We start from the raw sequence: 23577 nt of genomic DNA on the forward strand, positions 1-23577 counted from the left end.
CCAGGCACGTGATGGAGTAGTTGTATTACAGTACCTGTTAGAGTTGTCAGAGGCAAGGTATCTATAACGTCAGATGCCTGGATAAAGCCATGTGGTGAAGGAACAATAAGTATTGTTTCATCATCAATTGTCGTTTGATCAACTTGTTCTTCTATGGTAGGTGACTCTAAATCCTAAATAATTTAAAAAATGAGATTCTGACTCATATTCCTTCTTAGTTTTAAGATCCCGAATATATTTAGGTTTGGAAAGACTTAACTTTCAAACATTATTCCATGTAAAAACTAGAATATAAAGAAATGAAAGGTCTTAAAATGGACAAAAGTAATTACCTCATACTCTACTAAGTATTAACGAAAAGCCCTAAAGAACAAATTCAGTTATAGGTCCCCTGAATATAGAAGAAACCATGTGGTTACACTGGGAGTTAAGGTTCCTAAGCTGAATCACAAGCTTCTATTATTAACCATCCTCAGGAAAATGCTTCCATCTTTTTGAGGTAGAGAGGGAAAGGCTTTCGTGAGCAACTGGGAGGAGAGCAACACTGCTGGTTCACTGGTACTTATGAGGCCACAGGCAGGGGTTCGCACTTTGTGTGTATGTGAAGAAAAATGATACCAGAGGTCATCCCCCGTAAGTTATTTCTAGATTCTTTGTAAACTGCAGGTTTGAGACTCAAGGCCCACAACCCAGAGGCTGTTCTGTGAATGAACTTACCTCAGTGACATATACACGGGCTAAAGGAGAAGGTGACTCCTCCTCTTGTTTAAGGTTGGTGTCAGAGATTTCTTCACTTCTGACCATAACACTATTCATCAGTTTTGTGCTATTTTGGTCACTGAATTTGGATACATGAGCATCATTAAATGATGGCTCTACAGTCATCTTGGGCTGATGAATTTCATCTGGGAAAGTGTCTGCTTCTAGGGCATCTGGAGGCTCAGGAAAGTCAGAAGAATGAATATCACTATCTATTGTCAGTTCTGCTTGGGATATGGAAGAAGTGATATCCTCTGTGGCAACAGTCTGAATGATGACTCTTGGTGTGTGACACTGCACTGTGACGTTGTCACTTGTGTTCAACAAATGTTCTGGCTATAAAATGTTAAAGAAAACGATCAATAGCAAAAGGGAAAAGTACCTACCAGACTTGAGTTCTAAGCACCAAATGACATAGGTGGTATCCTACCATCCCTTCCCATATGTCTCACCTCTGGAATGGCAGTATTCTTACCACTATTTTTCAAGAAGCCTGCTCTTTACCCACGGGGCCTTTGCTCTCTTAATATCAGGCCATCTCATGTTAGGAGACACGGGATGAGGGATAAACCCCAGTGAAGACAGAGGGTGGTGTAAAATACTGCTCCTGGGACATTGGTGGGAAAAATTGTGTAAATGAATGGATTGTATTATTTTGGCTCTTGTATTTTCTATCAACTAATCCTGGTCCCTAACAGGTACTCAAATACTTGAACTGAGCTTAAACAAAATCATTTTTTTTGTTGTAGAGATATTGTTACTGAAGGCAAGTGGGTTCTCCCATAGCAGTAAAAACTAGAAGACATCCTGTCATCTCTGACACTTAATGGTTAGCCAATCTTCTCTACAAAAACTGGAAAAATCAAGTAAGGTAACATACAGATAAAGCATGAACAATGATCTGTTCAGGAGAAGCAGGAGCAGCAGCTGTCAGGGTTACTGTGGGACTAGCAGTCAGAGTTAGGGGAAGGCCTTGGCTTGAGCTTGTCTGAAGTAGGTAGGTGCCTGGCGTGCCAGTGGGTTGTAAATGGAAAGACTAAAGGAAAAAGAAAAATAAGATCAACACAGGTACAACAGACTACTAAGTACACTCACTAGTACTCATTAAGTCTAGCTTTACATCCAAAACAGGGGACTTTATAATTTATTAGCACAAATGTCCTTATCAATTGTGAAGGTGCAAACAAGTAATAAAATGAAGGGTATAACATTCTTGACTAAGGTATTACTCCACCTGGGGTTTAACAAGAGAGACAAGGCCTCTATCCTGCTCTTTACTCCCCACTACCGTGGTCTGGTCTCAGCTCTTTATTTTAGGCACCAAGACATGGACGCCTAAGTCACTGCCCCCAGTGCAGTAACAGGCACACCCAGTCTTCCCCTTTACTCTTCCATGTGGCACACACAAACTGGCATTCTCCCAGTTAAAAAAATAACACAAAAACCTCACATTTTTGAAAAGGCACTACAGCAGTGTTTACTTACTTAAACTGATTTTTTCCTAGTATAATTTAAAGTAATTTTTTATATCAAGAGCAAAAATACAGAAGTACAGTGTTCTGGGAAAAAGAAAAAATATTTATCTTATGTGGTTTTTTAAAGAAAGTATAGCTATTCAACACCAATATACTTTTAATAGCCATAAGGTTCTAAATAATTGATTTTGATTTATCCTAACACCCTAAAGGAAAAAATTATTTGTACTTATAAAAGAGCTGGAGGTTGAAGTCACATGGCCTGTTCTTTAGTCTGATGTGGTCTTAATGTACGTCAGCTACAACAGTGCTCCTAGGTACTGAATCACTGAATCTATGTTTCCTTATTGTTAAATGGGGATAGTAACTACCTCTCATGGGAAGGGTTGTGAAGACTGACACAGTGGGTACTCAATTTCTTTCCTCCCTCTCTAAAAGTGAAGCTGATTGTAATTCAACCACTGTGGAAAGCAATATGGAGGTTCCTCAAAGAGCTCAAAATAGAAATACCATTTGACCCAGGAATTCCACTTCTAGGAATTTACCCTAAGAATACAGCAGCCCAGTTTGAAAAACACAGATGCACCCCTATGTTTATCGCAGCACTATTTACAATAGCCAAGACATGGAAGCAGCCTAAGTGTCCATCAGTAGATGAATGGATAAAGAGGATGTGGTACATATACACAATGGAGTATTATTCAGCCATAAGAAGAAAACAAATCCTACCATTTGCAACAACATGGATGGAGCTAGAGGGCGTTATGCTCAGTGAAATAAGCCAGGTGGAGAAAGAAATACCAAATGATTTCACTCATAGGTGGAGTATAAGAACAAACAAAAACTGAAGGAACAGAACAGCAGGAGAATCACAGAACCCAAGAATGGACTAACAGTTACCAAAGGGAAAGGGACTGGAGAGGATGGGTGGGAAGGGAGGGATAAGGGCGGAGAAAAAGAAAGGGGGCATTACGATTAGCATGTATAATGTGTGCGTGGGTGCCCGGGGAGGACTGTGCAGCACAGAGAAGACAAGTGATTCTGTGTCATCTTGCTGTGCTGATGGACGGTAACTGTAGGTTTGTGGGGGGGACTTGGTGAGGGGAGGAGCCTGGTAGACTTAGTGTTCTTCATGCAATTGTAGATTAATGATACCAAGAAAAAAAAGAAAAAAAAGTGAAGCTGATTGTTTCCTAAAAGTTGTACTTATTAATCACATATGGCAGGCAGTGGCAGTAAATACTTTATATATACATATGTTATATGTATGTACTTAGTAAATATTTAAATACATTAATGCTCATAATTTTTTGAAGTTCAGGCACTATTATCCTTTTTTATTTACCCTTAATAAATTACAACAGAAGTCTCTAAATAATGTGACCTCAAAAGTAAAAACCTGAACACATATCCCAAATATATGTGCATATATTGTTAATTTGGCCACAGCGAGGGAAGAGGCTAGGGGAAAAAAGGTTCTGTTTTCCACCTGTGAAAAATAGTTTCTTTAAACATCTCTATTTTGGAGACCACTAGACCAGGAAACAGGCTTAGGTTAAGTAAGCTGCTAGTAAAGGTTCCAAAGTTCTTCCAAAAGAACCTTTTGCTATGTTGCCTATCACTGTGAGATCTGGCTGTGGAGAGGGATTATAATAAATTCTTGCATTCATACCCTTATGTTCTTCCCAGCACATAAATAATTTAAATAAAATCTCTATCTTCTCTCCCAAGAAATGAGCTAATTCTGGGTTGACTTATTTTAGAAGGCAGGGCAAGAACTGGGACTTGTGAAGAAAAATTTCCATCACCCTCCAACAGAAACCCCATTCCAATCATGCCCCATTTCTCCCCAGAACCTCTCAGAATACATAGCTATGAATGTACTTCATGTTTTCTATGTTTGCCTATCTTGGACAGTTCATATAAATGGGAGTCACAAAATACTACATGGCACTTTATGTCTAGTTCCTTTACTCAGCATCTTTCAAGGGTCATCCTGTTGTAACAGTATCAGTACTTCACTCCTTTTTACTGCTGGATCATTGTATGGCTATAGCACATTTTAGCCGTTTATCAGTGGATGGACAAATTTGGGTTGTTTCCATTTATTATGAATGTGGACGTTCACATACAAGTTTACACTGTGGAAAGGTTTTGATTTCTCTTAGGTGTGCCTGGGATTAGTTTTGGTAGGTCATACAGTAACAACATATTTAACTTTTTCAGGGACTGCACGATTCTTTTCCAAGGTAGCTATCACCATTGAGGATTGGGACTTTTAAATTGCCTCCCCAAGGGCTAGTGCAGTGTTTATACAATCAATATTATTGAACAATTCATTCCACAACCTTTTTCTCAAATCAATGTGAACTTTTTGGTTACTTTTTTTATGACTCAATACAAATCCAAAGCGTGTACCCTACTCATTAACACTGCCCTTTTCATATATAAAAAGAGCATACTACCGGTTTATATACATATGAAGAAAAAGACTAATTATAAAACTGAAAGTATGATTTATGTCATCTTCCAACCATCTAGCCTCAAAATCATGGACATAGTTGCAGTTAGTGCCAATCATGTTAACTTTTACAGTTCATTTACTTGTATGTAACATTTCTAAAACTGATATGCATAAACACGGCCAACATCTACTTTGTGAAGTATTACTCACTGGAAGAATCTCAAATGTCTGTAGTGTTCCACTGTTTAGTGTTATTGTTTCCGGGTCAACAGTAGCAGCAGGGGAGTCTGTCGAAGCTGTTGTAAGAAGGACAACACTAAGTAAAAAAATTTGTCAATTTAAATTTCCCTAGTGTACTCAGTTATTATGATGGCAATCTCATATTGGGTTATTCGTCTGGAGACCTTAAGTCATTTAAATTTCATATGAGAGACAAGAAATCTAATGGATTTATCTGGGATGGCACACAGATGAGGGCTTAGCCAACTATGGCCCACACAGCCAAACCCAACTGACTACCAGTTTTTATGAAGTATAGGAACATAGCTCTTTAATTTATTTTATCTTCTGTGGTTACTACAAGGGCAGAGTTCAGTAGCTGTGACAGAGACAATATTTGCTAAGCCCTAGTATAGATCACAAAATATTTCCGATGTTAGGAAGAGAAATTAGTGTATGTCTCCTTTTCCTAAGCTGCAAAAAGAGATAGGAAATTAGTAAAAAAAATTTCCTGGACATTCTGGTAAGCAACACAGATACCTGGAATAGCAGTCCCAAAATACTAGGCTTTACTTCTGGCAACATCATTTCCTAACAGTGTGAACCTGGGCAAATTATTTCACTTTAACCCAAACTAATGTTCAGAGACTATCTGCCTGCCTACCTCATATAATTGTGAGGATCAAAAACATGAAGTATAACACAGTATTAATTCAGAAGACCATGTTTAGGAGACTGAACAGCACCATCATAGATGTGATATTATAACCCTAACCCACTCTTTATAATATCACATTCTAATACATGAGATAGCATAATCTATAGATGTGTCAACTGAGGTTCAGAGTTGATCTGTCACTGCTCAAGTTTATAAAGAACTAAGACTAACTAGAAAAAAATACGATCTCTCTTGGTGCTTTCAGTTGCACATATGGGTAAATCCATGTGAAAAACAAATTGGAATTGACTTTCAGTATTTAGTCTTTATTGTTAGTTTATAACGCTTCTCAGTTGGAAAGCCATGTGACATGTTTACCAAAAGAAACACACCTCATTCATATTTCCATGTGATAAAGGATTCTTAAGATTATACCTAGAATAAGCGATTTCAGACAAATCTAAATCAAGGTAAGCAAGCTATGGCTGGGGACAAATGTGGTTCAAGACCAAAATGGTTTTTATTTATTTTAAAGGATTGTTTAGAAACCAAACAAAATTCCACAGAGACCTATGTGGCCTCCAAAACCTAACATATTCGCATTTACTGTTCTGGACCTAAAGTTTGCTGATCCCTAATCCCTAACCTAAAGGCAGAAACCATCATTGAGAGTTTAGTCTGAATTCCAAGAATGGGATGCTGTAAATTATTCTAAATAGTTTAAAAAACCCATGCTATGAATATTAAAAGTCCACTTATAAAATGTTTGCTATTTTTTTCAAGTATCATTAATCCAACAGTCAAAGAAAAATTTTAACATACCCCATGCACTATCAATTTGTAACAGTAGCTCTCAAATTTATGGTGGGCTAGTAATTTCAATTGCTTTGCAATTCTCAAGACTAAAAGAAAGCAAGCAGGGCCAAAGATAAGAAATTCCTCATCCTTTATCATAATGGTAGAAAGCTAAAGCAAATAACCAAATTGAAATGAGCACTTTAAGAATGAAACAGGCATGATTACTTTAAGTATCTCTAAGGTAGTTTTGATAGTTTCGACAGTCATTGTGTACTTAGATATACACTGCTAATTAACATCAATAGGGTGCCTGGTGATTCTCAAATAGGATCAGACGGTACATTTGAAAATTTGTAGGGTATTTCTTTTTATCATAATGATTGAAAGCACTACTGGCATTTTGTTGTCAAGGTTGGGGACACTGAACATCCTGCAATGTACAAGACAGTCCTACCAACAAAGAACTATCTTACTCAAAATGCCAATAATCTCCTGGTTGACAATAACATGCAGTGACTGCTTTACTCCTGGCAATGACCTTTCCATAGGCAAACAGAACATAGGAAAAAAGGTGAGATAAAAAGTGAATAATAATAATATTCTGAGAATTTTATTTTCATCCCTTTCTGTCACTCTATAATGTAAAGAAAGGTAGAAAGACCAACTTGGCTTAGATCTTAGGACATAAATTTCCCGTCCCTTTAACAATTGCTGTGTTATCATCTCACTGAGCACAAAAAAATGTCAGAGGCAAAGGAAAAAAGAGTAAACAAAACAGTTCCTATAGGAAACTGGCTCTGCAGTCCCTGAAGAAAATCTTCTACCTCACCAAAACCCTTTTCTACGTACCACCTCCAATTCATTCTCAATTTGTCTTCTGGTGAAATACTACAAATGATGGATGCATCACCTTATGAATTCTATTTCCTTACTCAGTTGATTGTATTTTAGGTAATTTTCTATTACTCATTCTTTGGAGCATCTAGAAAGTAAAATGATTTAAAATGGTTTAAAATGACTGGGAAGTTCGTCATCAGACCTTCTTGTCCCCATATCCATCCTCCGTGCAAATATTAATTGAGCTAATAAACATAAAATGCCTTTAGATCTTAATTTGTCAATGTGGGTAAATTTCTGTCAATATTCTAGAATACTGTAAGTTTGTCAGAGCAGTTAACCAAATCACCTAGGTCAAATTGCAAGGAGTCCTGACATTCAGAGACTTACCGACATGGGTGATCTGGACTGGAATCTGCAATGCTGTCATTGGGCTTGGAGAGATGGGTGTATTGTCTTCCAAGTGAGCGACTCGGATCTGAACATGCTGTACACTGGAATTGGTACTGTTTGGAACTCCAGATGCTGATTTATTCTCCAAAAACACTGGGTTGTTTTTTTGATTCTCATGTAACTGTTTAAGACCTTTTATTAAGACTGAAGGGAGATGGGTAGACAAAAAGAACATTGATTCTCCGACAGACCACCATCTAAGCAGTAAGGCAGGTGGGGGGTAAGGAGGGAAAGTATTTGGAATAAATAACTGCATACTCAATGTGAGATCTTAACCAAATTAACAATAAAAATATTTAAAACTATAACCTGTCTGGAAAATTTTAGAAATGCTATCCATCACAACAGTTAAAATTCCTAACAATGTTCTTACAATCTAAGGTACATTAAAAAAATAGCCACAACATGAAATTAAGACATTTCTATGACCTAGGGCTTCTTGATAACATTATTATTATTTAGGAATAATATTGATAATGTTGAAGAGCTTATTTTCATTTTTAAATGGTATACTTTTCTCCCTAAGGACTCAAGGGCACTTGAATGTTTCTGCCATTGCAAGAGAATAATCAGTTGCTTGTCAGTGTAATCCAGAGCAGCTGATCTTTTCCAAAAGTAATATGGAACCACCTTGAGTTCTAGAACAGTAAAGCTGACTCGACTTGCCCTGTTCTTCTACTCATGATAAACCACATTACGTCCTATCAGTGCTCTCAGGTGATGCCACCATCTGGCTGGGTTCATGTTACATTAGTATTCACTCTTCTCATTTTAACATAGATTTATAAACTTATAATTGGGCATTTAATTTTAAAAAAGTCCTACTCCTTAGGCCAAGTTCATCAGCATTAATTTTCCTTTGGGAAAATGGAAGTTGGAGCTCTATACTAAGAGGAATAAATTTTATTAGTGCCTGAGTGCAAAGCAGGCAATCAAGTGACAAGTATACTATGCCCCACTTTTTGAGCAAATAAGATCTTTAGATTTACATAACAAATAAAATTGAAATATATAGAGCCTTGGTATTACAAAATAAGAACCATTCTTCATAGTTTGTGTGAGAATAAGAATGTATATATTTTCATCTTTAGGTGCTTTCAGAATTAGAAATCACATCAACTCTTCAAGGAAAACAAAGACATCTACTCAAAGAAATAAGTGGAGGTTTAAGTGCAAATCTATGGGTCATATCCCTTCAGTGGAGGCCAATAACTTCTAACCTCTAACTCTTGAGGAGTATATGGTTAAGACAAGGGAAGGACTTAAGCAAATAATACATTACCAGGAAATGAAACATCTTTATGGTTTGCAATTTGCCTTTTGATGGTCCACCATTTACTTCGAAGCCATTGTGGTGAACGGACACTGCTCCATCCCTCTGCCAACAGATCCCAGTTTATGTCATTTTCATCAGCTACATCAAGTTCTGCTATTCTACAGATTACAAAATAAACCTGTTAGATATTATTTTCCTTTAAGAACCCTCCTCCGACTACAAGTGATGGCACCAGCAATAAAGGGAATGGCAGTTATGTCACTGAGATGCTACTGGTAGGTTGCATGGAAAAGGATCCTGGGAGTGCAGACCTGCTACCAGAACTAAACTATGAAATATCACCAGCAACAGCCTTTGGTTAATGGTATAACCAATGGTCAGAATCAGAAATGGTCAGAACCAGATGAAGCACTGTGAAAGAAAGGGAGTAGCTAAAGGTTAGAACAGGTTAAGAACAAGTTTAGCTATACAGTGTTCTGTACTGTTTTATATTGTTATAGTCATTCATTTTTTGGATCTGAGCTTTACCATTTGTAAGACAAAAATGTTTAGAAATGAGTAATTTCTAAAGACTAGTTGAAAAAAAGTGTATTAAAAAAAACCCAAAGCAAAAATGAAAAGACAAAAATAATACAGCAGCAACCAAAAAATCAAACAAAACAATAACACAACTAAATTTGGGATTTTAAGGGCCTATTTGTTTTCTGGCTTTAACGTCATGATGATTTTGATTTTCAGTAGGGAGTAGCCACAAAGACAGCTCCTATTACCTTAGTGTCTCAAACATTTTCTCGCTGGTATTTTTGCCCATTTGAATCAGTCTTAACAGTTACATCAACTAATTTAAAAAATAAGTGTGGAATTAGTATCTTAATCTATTTGTGGATATGTATGAAATGTAAGTATCTGATTAGGCCCAGTTTGTGGGTAACTAGTCTGGGCCTCTTCTCGGTAATGTTATTACAGTAATTGAAGATTGAAGGGCATGGAGACTGAACAGCCCTCTGACCTGCAATGTAGTGCCCCTAGGCTACTGCAGTGAGGCACATGCGTGGGACAGTGGAGAGCTGCACTGCCGCTGCATGTGCCGTACCTGTTCTGTGGACATACAGAGGACTTCAGTCTCCACGACTTCAATCTGGTGCTTTACACGAGCACTAAATCCACTAAAAAGGAACAAACACAAAACAAATAGAAAGAGCTCAATATGAAATATTTAGTATCTTAAATATGATCTCTACAGAAAGGATGTGTTTCAAACATTAGGTATCTATGGAAACCAAAAAAGGAAGTCCATTAAGATACCCATAGCCTTTAAGCAACTTTTTTCATTAAATAATTTATGACACAAACCTAAGGATGAGGTTGATTTCATCTTCCTTGGTCCACTCAGTACCTCCACTCTGTTTCCAGTTCAGGTAGTTGAGCCATTTAGAACGACACTGCTTTTCTGAGCGGGTACCCACTCGTTCTGCCACAGCTGCCCAAGATACACCCTGTGTGACTATGTCACCTGGCTCAGTGCTCGTCAATTCATGAACCACCTCTGCAAGTCTTTTTTCTTCTTCTTCTGTCCACTTCCCTGAAAGAAAGAAATTCAACTATGACTGCAACCTTTGCCCTTTTCTGCAAATCAGATTCCACCCTGTATTTCCAAGGACTGATGGGAAATTCTCAAATAAAAGTATTTCCAAACAATCTTCAGGTGGGAAACTGCACACACCTACTAAGACAGTTGCATTTCACTAGCCCAGTAAGGCTCTTAATACAAAAGAAAAAACAGAATCCTAACAGAAAACACTGATTGACACTTTAAGGGAAGAAAAACCACCCGCAACGAGAAGGAATTATGTATTGTCAAGTTACACTAAGTCCTAAGTGTGAAGAGTTTCCTCGATGGCTTGACAGATACAGAAACTCACTTTTTTCTTAGTCTCACCTAAGATACCCGGCTCTGCACAAGTGGAGTACGTTCAATAGACTATTACTTATAGGAATGAAGGACAAGTGGAGTAACACCTATGGCCTCCCACCCATTTTAGTAAAGCAAAAACTAGGATTATACAATCCACTTTCCTTAGTATCCCAACTCTAAGCTACTGTGATGAAATGTAAGTATGAGACTGCTATTCATGAATATTTTTATTTCAGGTTTTCCTGAATCCATAAACCCACTAATAACATCAACTGTTCCTCTTGGTCTTTTCTTAAGGAGCTTGGGCAGAAAAACAGAAAGAAAAGAGAACTTTTACCTCTATTTGTTTCCACTTTGTCACTAGTAGTAACACATCTAGAAAATATCAAAAAGGCTATATATGCTTGCTTCAGGGATTTATTCAACAAGTATTTATTGAATACCTATTATATTCTAGGCATAGTTCTGTGTATCATGGATCTGAGACAAAGTCCTGCTCTCCAAGCATGGTAAGAAAGGAAGGGAAAACTCAGATTGTACTGTCTCATGGGGTGGTACAGAAGAGGTAACTCCCCATAAGAGACATGAAGTCAATGGGAAAGGAAGTAGGCAAATCAATTTCTCAGGCTGGCAATCAGGGAATGGCAGTTTTTCTAAATTAAGCTAACAAACAAAAGGGGTTCTGTACTCACAGTGTCTCACATGAACCTCTGGGGTCCCATTCTCAATCTAAAGCTCCATCCTTGTTTCATTCATTAAGCTATCATTTACCACAGAATGATAAATGGTGGAATTTATGTTCTCAGTGCCTTGCAGGTTATAGTGCTGGCTGAGTGGTTAAACAGGAAACATTTCTGATTCCACCTTAGCAGGGTAGGGGGTGAGGACAGCAAGTATACTCTCTAGAAGCTCAAGCAATTACTCAAAAGCTATTTTTGTTATTAAAGGACTAAGCATACATTGTGGACCCTTCAGAGAACATTAGGGCTAAAAGGGAACTGAATTCACCAATTCTAACATCTTCATTTTAGAGGAAACTGAAGCTCAAAAAGGTGAGAATTAGAGGCAAAGCCTAACTGTTATTGGTCACAAAGGTTAGGTTTAACAGTATCATCAGTACATCTCTGTACATTAAGAGTTAAACAAGCATTTGTGGTCTGCCCTGGGGACTGAAACACCATTCACAAGTTTTTCCTATGGAAAAATATCCTTCAAGTTTGAAATAAGCAAAATATGCACAACCTTTGGAATACAGCTTCTTCTTAGGCTGGGACCTGCCTGGAACTGAAGTTTTTTATAAACATGAGCTGATAAGCTGTTATTTACATAAGCTTAACAGTTATATAGGTTTAAAGTTATTTCCTGTATATATGCCTTAAAAACACTTTCTCAACTGGAGCAGTTTTGAATTGCTACAAAATGCAAACATTCTAGACCTAAAACATTTTAAACTGAGATGCTGTGTCCCTGTGGACCGTGTCACCTTACACAGAAGCACAAAAATAAAGAATTAGATGGGTCCATTAAAGCTTGAAGAAAACGGAAGACTAGGAAATAAAATCTGAACCAAAGTAAAGGACAAATTTCTCTCCAGAACAGAAGAGAAAGCAATGTCTGAAGGGGCAGGAAGCTCAAATGGTGACAAAAAAAAACACCAGCAGTAGCATGCACAGTACCTGTGTTGCAAGTATCCTTCATCAGTCGGCACCGATCTTTGACGGAAGATGCACTTCTTCCTAGCGCCGCCCCTATTGTTGCCCAGTCATTGCCATGCTTTATCCGGAGCCTAAAACAAGAGTCTGCCAATCAGCATTTGGTTCAACTGTTTTCTCCCTTTTAATTTCATCATTTATTCTTCATTCTTCTTCTTCCCATTTGACTGGTTTGGAAGTTGTGAGCAGCAATACTTTGAGAGCCAAAGTTTGAAAGTGTGGCCTTTTTTTGGGGTCCACAGTTGTCTGTGGGTGAAAAAAAAACAGGCAGCAATTGCCTTTTTCCTGGGTCAGAGAAGAAATAAGTAACTTGGATATGTGTTGAAAAAAGACCAAATTTCCCCTCAGGTTATTGACATAATCTCCCAGGCAATCCCCAGATTTTTCCCTTTTGAGTACTCTTAACAAGTTCTTCTAAGATATTTGAAAAAGTTTTACAAGTCCTTATGAACAGGATCAACCTTCGATTTTTTACATGATCCATACAATCCATTAACCCATACGTTATGGCCTGAACTCAGTGATGCAAAATTATGTTTCCCGTGAAATATCCTCTGTAAGGCTGAGTCAGCCTAGACATTAAGTGAAACCAAACATTTGCCAAGTCATCATTCTAAACTAATCCATACAGCACAACCCTGGTTTTCATCCTGGCATTTAAGTCCCCCAAATGTGGTCTTCAGGTCACCAAGAATGGCTATCCTGACCTCTTCTGTAACCCCTATTAGTGGTCTAAGGATGCATTTCATTTGATAACTGACAATAGGAGCCTAAATTTATGGGCATGGCTACTCTGTACAGGTATGGATCTGGTAAGTTCTTTTTATGGTTAATCATCGGTAACAGCAGGATTAAATCATAACAGCCTACCAAAGATCTCTTAATGTTTTCAAAGTAAAACTTTTAAAAACACAAGACATTAAAAAAATTAAAACCCAATTATCAGAATTAATGGAAAAAATATGTTAACTTACTCCTTGAGCTTTTCAATTTCTTCTGGTGTATATCTAGAAATTTAAAGAAATTTTAAAAGACCAATTAAAACAAAGAATGCTAAAAATCTTAATAAAAATCAAATTGTCCCTTAGGGAGCCAAAAGTGAAGTCACTTACATAGTGGTATTTTTAATGTAATCAATTTCAAAGTAGATTAATACAATTAAAATTAATGCTATTTATTTTCTTTAAAAAGTATTTTTAGCTATAATAAAAGTGAGCATTGTACAATTTTCTTTAGGAAAATCCAACATTTAAAACATATTTGCTCCTATGCTGCCTAACTCTTCCTTTCTTTTAAAGTTAGGTTCAAGTACTGTATCATAGCTATTCTGGAAGACATATGGATGATATTATAAACCAGAACTAAAAAGAAAATCTATGGTAAATTCTGATAATGCACTGAAAATTTAAAACTTTCTCCATTCTACTCATGCATGGATATCTGACATACTCTTGTTCCAGTATAAAGGCTCTTTTTTCTAGTGGGCAAGTACTCAATACAGCCAAGGCAATGTTCTTTTTAAAAGCAGTATCTAGTAAGCCATACTACTACCACCTAATATTCCAAAAGAGAAATAAAAAATATCAGTAACATTGCATAATCATTGCATTGACAATATACCTTCCTATAAATGCTACCTGTAACAGAAATCCATGCACTGTATCCAGAAATTCAGTTATTTTCTATTCTGGATTAAAAAAAAAAAATAGCCTAGGAAATGCTATACTATAAAAATGAGTAAGAAAAATGTTACCAATGAATCTATAGTGTTCTTTCCATACTTCCTAATCTTTAACCACTGTCATATTTTTTATGTTACTTTACTACAAAGCAGATTTTGATGTGTAAAGATAGCCAAATCTTAAATCTAACCTATAAAAGGTGACTTAGATTCTAATTTCTAATAGAGGTCTTACAATGAGATTTCACCATATTTACAACATGGACCTGGAGAAAAAATATTAACAGTAATAGTTGTCTCCAATTAAATCTTTGATCATAAACGATTTAAAAAAATGATAATTCCTTAAATATTTCCCCTAATTACATGAAAACATGCAGCATTACAAGTTTTCATACTTTCCCACGTGGTTTCTGTCATCATACATGCGAAGCACTCTTCTATAAACTGCAAACAAAGGCCGGTTCAGACCCCATGCTATAGTCCTGTAGAAATCTTTTCTTTCGTCTTTTGACATCTCAAAGATGATTTCTGTAGCATCTTTTATTCCGCGTGCCTAAATGGGTTACATTTCTTTGATTTAGGGATTTTTGATAAAATGCATATGGATAAACTGCTTTTTAAAAGTTGTTTATGTTTAAGATAATAGCATTTTAAAATAATGTAGTTAATTCATTAACAAGTCAAATGTAAACCTTAAAAAGTTTCAAGAGATGATACTTAAGTGTTCCAAAAGTAACTGCAGTGAATTCAATAAAGTCAAGTTCTATCAACCCCTTTTAAAATTATAAAAACTTAAAATCTAAAGAAAGCAAAGGAAGAAAATTTTAACAAAATTAATGGAATCAGGTAATAAAGAATAAAAAGGATAAGCAATGCTAAAAACTGGTTCTTTGAAAAGATCAATTAAGCTTAATAAAATATGAAAAGATAAATTCAAGGCAAAACTAAAAAGACAAAATAATACTGGAAGCAAAAATGACTAAAAAGACAAAAAAATACTGGAAGCCTAAGTAAAGATGTTACAGAGATTACATAGTTAACACTACAAAAATTTTATGGCATTAAATTTGACAACTTACATAAAATGCATTAATTCCTAGAAAAAGCCAACTTACCAAAACTGACTAAGGAAGAAACAGAAAATCTAATAAGTAATAAGCACAGATTATCAAGAAAATTCAATCAATTATTAATACTTTTCCCACAATGAAAACACCAGGCCCAGATGACTTTAAAGGTAAATCCTACCAATCAAGAGACACATTAATTCTGATTTTAAACTATTCCAGAGTAAAAAGAAAAGGGGACACTTCCTTATTTATTTTATTAAACAAGCACCTATAAGGCTAGTGTAACTTCAATAGCCAAACCAGACAAGGCCTTTCAGAAAAGAATTTTTAGGCCAAGCTCATTCATTAACATAGATCTCCCAAATCCTTAAAATATTTTAGCACACTGAACCCAACTTGATATAAAAAGGTTAATAATCAATGCAAAAAGTTATCTTATTTCAGGAATATAAATTTGTATTAATTTCAGAAAAAATTATTAGTGTAATTAATCCTATGAGATTAATGGAAAAAAGTATAAAATCTCAGTAGATGTGGAAAAAACACTGATAAAATTTAACATTCATATATGATAACACAGCAAGTTAGGATTGCTGATAATCCGATAAAAGAAAAATATATGAAAAATAAAGATTTGGGAAAGAATCATTTACAGATTTTATATATACAGAAACCCAAAAATCTATGAAAAAAATTAATTGATTTAAAAGAGTATCAAGGCTGCTGGTTGCAAAATCAATATATAAAGTCATTTGCATTTTTATACAAAGCTCATAAATTCTTTAGAAGTTCTCATTTACAATGGTATCAAAATGAAAAGCATTAAGACTCAATCTTAGGCAAGTCACAGAAGTCCTTTATGGAGGAAAACACAGAAGTATCAAAGGACATTAACGATGAACTAACTAAAATGGAGAGCTATACAATGATCATCAATAGGGAGGCAGAGTATTGTAAAGATGTTAATTCCCCTCAAATACATGCAAAGTTTCAATGCAGTCCCGATAAAAATTCCAACAGTTTTCCATTCTCTTCAAAGGAAGAGCAGAGGGCCAAGAACCACCAAGATATTCAAGAAACTTGCCCCATCAGATACTGGGACTTCTGCAAACAATGTTGTACTAGTATAGGTATCAACAAACAGAACCTGTGAACAAATTAGAAAACCTAGGAACAAATCTTTCGAAGTTTGATTCAGGACAGAATAGACACTACTGGAAAAAGACTGATGCTTCTATAATGGTGCTGGGACAAACTGTGATCCATACAAAACAAAAACCCCAACACTGAAACCCTATCTCACACTTGCAGGAAAAAAATCAGCATTAAAGATAAAACTAGAAAACTTTTATGCCAGTGTATGAGAGTATCTTTATGCCCTTGAGGCAGAGGAAGATTTCTTAAGCGTGCAAAACATAAAAGCAAAATGGTGATAATTTCCATATTGAAATTAAGATTCTTTTTCATTAAATGACAGCTAGAGAGAAGGAAAAGACTGGCCATTAACTTGGGACGAGACATCTGTAACACAAATAACCAAAAGACCGTTAGTATCCAGCATACATTAAGAATGTTTAGAATATGAAAAAGATAAATAACTCCACAGAAAAACTGATAATAGACACAAACAGGGATTTCAAAGATGCAGCACAAATGGCGAATAAGCATATAAAAATATGTCATAAGAAATACAAATTAAAGCCAAAATAGCATTCATACCTACCATTTTTGTACAAACTAATAGCAAAAAACTACAAATAACAAGAATGAACATGAACTGTGGAATGGGTAACTTACAGTACATATATTTGAACAATGAAATACAGCTAAACAAATCAACAGGGGATGGGTTCAAAATCATTACTGAACAAAAGCAGCCAGTTTCAGAATACCCAGGGAATTAATTTATACAAATTTGAAAAACAGGTAAAATTACACTGATATGCATTTTAAACTCTCTTTTGAATGTGTGGAACCTCATAGTAAAAAGTTGGTTAATTTCAGAATCTTCTCTAAAATTATTTTATGCAGTTTCAACTCAGCAAATGATTGAACGTAAATATTTACAAGCACGGATAAGCAAGACACTGTGTTGCAGGATGACCATAAAGTGAAATGAAAAGATAATTTTGCTCTTTTGCTTGTGGCAGTAACTTTCATTTATCCTTTTACACAACATATGGAATACGTGAAGTCTAATTAACTGTTTTAAAATGGCTCCACAATGTTCTTAGAAGAGCACTACATAATAAAAACCATGGTCAAAAATCGAAATAAAATGAGTTATCTTTTTCTAAGATCAGTGCATCTTTTTGGACATTTCTTACTTCTGCAATCCTATCATCATTCTCTCAATTATCCAAAAAAAAAGCTCTTATGTTATTCCAACTAATTTTCCTTCTTCCCCAATATCCAATCACCAGGCTCCTTTAGAGACTACTTGCTATCTGCCCTCTCCCTGTCAATTCTATTTCTAACCACTGTAGTTTACAGAATCCTTACTACTCTCAGCCGGTCAACTGAAATGGTCATCTAAAAAGCCTCAAATTTCAGTTACATTTCTGCCCTTCAATAAGTTGGAAGAGCTCTTGGAGATCATCTAATCCCCTAACAAGAAACCAGTGTCTTAATTCCCAAAGCTCAGGATTCTTACCATTCACTACTGTGTTATCTAAACCTGTAGCATTTTCTCAGTTTTAACTAAAGTGTATGTGGACCAGTGGACAATTTAATACACTTCTGGATACATCTTCACTGGTCACTGTATTTTTGTTTCTCTTAAAACAATTAGCTTCATGGGAAGGATCTTTATTTGTTAACAAACTTTTTTACTCTTAGAATTTACAAAGCTTATCTTGGGAAGAGTGCAGCTTAAAAGTAAGCTTAAGAATGTGGACATTCTAGGCAGCAATGTATTTAAAATAGTGAAAAATCATAAACAATCAAATATTGAACAACAGGAGAATGGTAAATAAATACTGTATACCTCACATTCCCAAACAATGCTAATGGTCTGTATTTCAAACATGCACTATTTGAATCTAACCCATTTACAAGGATGGTCAGCCAATTTGTAAAGATTTCCTTGAGAAGAACAGAAGAGCAAAGATCTACCCTACTGATCTCTTACTTAATTAACAGTTCTTCCTCATTTCCTATAGGAAAGAGTTCTAATTCTCTGGCCTGGACTTCAAAGCCAAGTCTCCAGAGGTAATTATCTCAGTTCAAGGGGATTAATTTAATGTGATCTGAGTCTGATCTCTAATTCCTTGGCGCTCAGCATTTACTTAAAGCTGTTCCCTCCAGCACTATTCTAGCTTAAGTTTTGACCCCCTTTGAAAATATCAAATCCTTGCTCTTCCAAATACTTCCCTAACTGCCCTAACCATGAGAATACACTCTTCCTTCTCTGCCATCTTTTGCAGACGTCACTACATGTATCATTCACTTGGTACAAAGCCTTGTCTCATTCTTTACCTGTTTTCAGCATTCCCAAATGGACTGCTGACTTCAAAAGCAAACACCATGTGTTAAGGCAATTTATATCTCCAGTGCCTCAAAAATATTGTGTTCAACAGACATTTAATGAAGAGGATGACTAAGCTAACAGGATATAAGCCTGATATGAAAAGGAACTAAATTTTTCATTTTTCTTTTAAAAGGGAAGGACTAGTATGATGTCATAAATTCATTCAAAGAGGAAGATGCACCTCTTACGCTTTAGACAATGTAAACTTAATTTCTAACTTATAGGCTGCTTGAAAAGACAGGGCTTTAAGATTCTGTCTGAGAGGCTACTAAGATTTTGTCTAAACTTTAGGGTATTAACTGAAGAACCGGATTTTTAAACTGAGAATTCAAAATCTGTTTAAAAATACACTGTAACTATATATGTTAGAATTATTAAGCTACAATCTATTAGCTAATCATGCCTTACAAACATTACTGAAAAGCTCCTAATAAATATACACAATATGCTGCTTTATTTTTGTAATTAGCAATGTAAAAAAGTAATGCAACAAAAAAATATGCTGAGGGATACCTTCAGATAGCGTTCAATATTGTTCATCAAAATATCAATTTCTTCCTTGGACCACATCCCCTGCTTCCATTTATGTCCTTTAAAAGAAAACAAGTAACGTTACAGAAAATGTTATTCTTTGAGAGGAATAAAATACAAAAGATTTGCTTTATGATTAAATAATCTGTGGGAATAAAATGTAGCAAGTTTCTCATTCATCTGAAATCTGAAAGATGCCTAGATAAAGTTGCTTTTGTAATGTCTGGTTTTTAAGAAAGAATATATTTGACCCTACTAAATAAAGACAAAAAAAATTACCTCCTCTCAGTACATCTTTTATCCTTTCAGCAGTATGGGACTGCTAAAAAGACATAAGAACTATAAAAGCCAAATCATGCTCAAAACTTCTTGAAAAACTTCTCCCATGAAAAATAGATTTTATGGGTAAAAGGACATGCACAAAGATTCTAGGACAAGGTAAATGAAACACTGGATATCATTCCTAATAAGTTTTACTATACACTGGGTGAAAACAAACAATATACTTACTTTTGCTTCATTTTCTTACTTCAGAGCAGCATATACACAACCACTTTCTTCTAGGATTTTCCTAGCAATCCTTATGGGCATGGCAGCATTATGAACACTATGTTACTTTAAGCCTCTAAACTGTTTATCAAACTCAAGTTAGTAGATCTATAAAAGGTTTAACTTCCTACTCCCATAAGCAATAACTATAATGTCTCTTAAGTATCACCACTGTGCATTTATCATCTACTTCGTATCAGAGAAATAATGATTACTGAAAAATAAATGTTGGTTTCATGATCCCATTCAGAGCCAAGTTTAATTCACTTAGAAAAGTTCAATTACTGTAACTACTCCATCATAATTATGAAGGTCCAACTCAGAATCCTACTACAACCTCTTTTTTACCCTGATTTTTTCCCCACTGGACATTAAACTTCACAGTGCATATTTACCTTTGTTAGTCAGAGAATCCTTATCTTCTTTAGTTGTAAACCACGCTTGGCTAACTGCTGAAACTTCCTCATTACCCAACGGAGATATTTCATCTAGTTGTTCATTCTGTAGAATCTTGAAAAGATAAAAGTAAAAACAAAAAGTAGCACCTTGACTTAGTATCCAACCTAACTCATATCCATTTGTAATGTGTAATGCTAAGCATTATAAAATGCTAATAAAACTTTAATAATATGGAATTCATTTAATGTTAGATATAGTAAAAGTATATTCAAGTTATAGAGATAAATACTTTCTTGCTCTTTTTATTATGGCAATATGAAAACAAAATTAGCTGCATTAATGAATTATGACTTTCATTTTAGCAAGTAACCAAACTAGTAGCCTGGATTTTATAGAATACTGGCTAAGATTCCACTCAGTATTTTAAATCAATATAGGATATCTGAAGCTATTTGTATTTTTATATATGAAAAATGAGTTCAGACATAAAATAAAAAAATGGAAATGCAAGGGTTGAGGGCTATGGTTAATGTCCTCACAGGTAGTGTACTGCTTAATTATGTAGTCATTTCTAATGTACTCTACTCTCCTGCTAAATTTCAAGGATTAACAAGATAAATCAAAAGATATTACTGTGAAAACATGGTCCTCTTGTTATTCAATGACAATTTTGTTTTAATCAATCTTTAAAGTTGATTCTTATCCTCATTAATGCACATTCTTCTCAAAGAACTTTACCTTTTCTTCATTACTACAGCTAGAGCACTCTTTATTGAGAAATGTAGTCGAAAAATAACAGCTTTATTGAGATATATTTCACACACCATAAAATTCACCCTTTACCAAATACAATTCAGTGATTTTTGGTACATTTAGGCAATTATCACCAGGTACATTTTCAATCATAGACATAACTAATCTAGCAAATACTATAGGAAAAAAGCCACTTTTAAGAGAGTTGACCCTGGGCTAAAGACAGCTACAGTGTATGTGAGAAAGATCTGGCAGAAGTGCTACCATGTCAGGCATGAGCCTACCATAAGCAAATCAGGATAAGGGGAGAGTCACATACTAGTGTCCCTCAATCCAACCTATGGATTTGATCAACCTATTAAACTATGCCATCGGCTGGAGGTTAAGTCTTAATTACTGGACTATTTCTTCAATAAGCAGAAACTGAATTTCTAATTTCAAGAGGAACTGAAACCCACCTCATTTGCAAAGAGAAAAGCTGTCAGTGAACCACCAAAGAACAATGAGAAAAGGCACACCTGTACTGTCACCTACTTTATTTTTATATCTGGTGGTGATGAGTATATTTATGAAAGTGTTTTTTTAAATTCATGGGCATAAAGCTAGAAATCACTAGAACAAGAATGAAAAGTTTTATAACCCATATTTATGTGTCATATATTTTAGATACAGAGGGCTATCAGAAATCCTTGATATGTAAAATAACCACTTGTAAGAAATGTATTAAATGTTCTCCTGAGATGATCATCTCTTATATTAATCAGTTGGTTAAAAGAATAAAACCACAATTTCCTATCAGTCTAAATATATAACAAAGCCCATTCTATGAACCTCAGGAATAAACCTTTCATGCTGATCAACTGCTATCTCTGGACAAACACTTAACATGCCTTATGGCTCAAATTTTCCTGATAAGGAATTACAATTATTACTTAAGTCATATAAACATGTAAATAAACCACCAAATGAAGCAAGTAACTACAAAATTTTAGCAGTAATATTCAACATTGCCAGTAACAAATGAGTTAAATGAGTATAGCAGGAGACGTAGATGCCTTAAAGAGTGTCTGTTTGTATTAGTATATAGATATTAATGTTTTACAGTATTTTACTCCCATTTTTCACTATTATATAAATAAATTTTTGAAATTACTCAGGCTTTATTTAGTATGCTTTTGCTTTTTAAATGAAGCTTTTGTGAACTGGTTGTGGGGTTTCATGTCTATGATATATATAGACTACGAAATCTAAGAATAAATATTTCACCCATTGACTACCTCTTGAAACCATAAAGTATTGTATATATTGAGAAATATTTTAGTGTCTAATTATTTTACCAGCTAGTCCCATCACTGGAATGAGAGTACTATGTGAAATAGCTACACCTGGTTTGATGCAAAAGGACACAGCAAAGAGCAAACTATTTCTGAATGTTTAAATATGCTGACTTTCACTCACAACCTAATGATAAATCTTATCAACAAACATTAGAAATCATTAAAAGTTTTTCATTTACTAAAGTAGTAAGAACAAACCAAGAGGTTAATGTTAATTTTAAGTCATTAACTGTTCAGAAACAACTCAAACAAAACAATCCTGCAACTGTCTAACAATGCCATTGCTCAGTCTTATAATTAACTAGGTTGTAACCGAATCACACATGTGTGTACAGTTATTTTTACTGTGCTGAAAATGGAATGGAAATGAGACTCTTAGAGAGTCTTTGAATCTGAAATGGATCTGAAAAGCCCCATTCTGAAGAAAAGATGTGCTCCACTGCTTCAGAGGACTTGCCAAAAATTCCTGTCCAAATGACCCACTGAAACCCGAGGGTAGATTATAAGAATTCCAGCCTCGCTCAAAGCTGTTTGAAGCACATCAGACTCACTCTTCTGGAAATCCTGTCATTCTGGAACCACTATGAAGTTCCGTATTGCAAAAGGTTCACAGTGCACCTACCTGAGATGTCCTTACTCCCTGATGTTACCTATTATATGTCTTAACTGAAGAAGGGTCATTGTGATGTTTCACGTAAGAAAAATAACGGTGTAATGTCTTTACTGTCTAACTTCAGAATATTTCATTAAAAGAACAGATGAAGAAAAGAACACAGTAAAAATAAAGGTGCAATCAGCCAGAGATAAACTTTTAAGTAGAACAGATTTAAGTTTTAGGTTGTACAAGAAAGCAAAAAACTGTGATAATTTTTGGAAGAAATAACTCTTCAGTGAGACAATTACAGAGGTAAACCTAAGAGGAAAAGAATAAGCGTTGATTACTATCCAACCTAGTTCTACAGGCACCAAAAACAACTACCATCACTACAAATGTTTTAATTGTCATTACTATTTGAAATGACTAGTTCCCATTCACATTAGAACACAGAACACATGCAGTCTTTCTAAATCAATCCCAGTAAAAGTTATCTTAAAAAGCTTTACATTCCAACCTATATCTTAAATAACAGATAAGATAAAATTTATAGTTATTTAACAG

General features: G+C 35.2%; 2 protein-coding genes across 3 annotated transcripts in view; one reads left to right on the plus strand and one right to left on the minus strand.

Moving 5' to 3' along the window:
• Nucleotides 1-23577, plus strand: part of TMEM243 (transmembrane protein 243) — a 152614-nt gene that overhangs the window by 18572 nt on the left and 110465 nt on the right. The gene's annotated exons all lie outside the window — the stretch shown is intronic.
• Nucleotides 1-23577, minus strand: part of DMTF1 (cyclin D binding myb like transcription factor 1) — a 44276-nt gene that overhangs the window by 1538 nt on the left and 19161 nt on the right. Inside the window, exons 6-17 of one of the 2 annotated variants that reach the window (XM_073238894.1) lie at nucleotides 20325-20439; nucleotides 19363-19439; nucleotides 14646-14803; nucleotides 13541-13573; nucleotides 12531-12640; nucleotides 10293-10521; nucleotides 8946-9097; nucleotides 7601-7807; nucleotides 4909-4994; nucleotides 1640-1795; nucleotides 718-1095; nucleotides 35-173 (exon numbers count right to left, since the gene is read on the minus strand). In XM_073238894.1, the coding sequence (XP_073094995.1) occupies nucleotides 35-173; nucleotides 718-1095; nucleotides 1640-1795; nucleotides 4909-4994; nucleotides 7601-7807; nucleotides 8946-9097; nucleotides 10293-10521; nucleotides 12531-12640; nucleotides 13541-13573; nucleotides 14646-14803; nucleotides 19363-19439; nucleotides 20325-20439 (1840 nt within the window). The remainder of the gene's footprint in view (nucleotides 1-34; nucleotides 174-717; nucleotides 1096-1639; nucleotides 1796-4908; nucleotides 4995-7600; nucleotides 7808-8945; nucleotides 9098-10292; nucleotides 10522-12530; nucleotides 12641-13540; nucleotides 13574-14645; nucleotides 14804-19362; nucleotides 19440-20324; nucleotides 20440-23577) is intronic. The other variant, XM_073238895.1, reaches the window with a different exon arrangement.

This window comes from Manis javanica, chromosome 6, assembly GCF_040802235.1.
Source record: "Manis javanica isolate MJ-LG chromosome 6, MJ_LKY, whole genome shotgun sequence".
Lineage (NCBI taxonomy): Eukaryota > Metazoa > Chordata > Mammalia > Pholidota > Manidae > Manis > Manis javanica.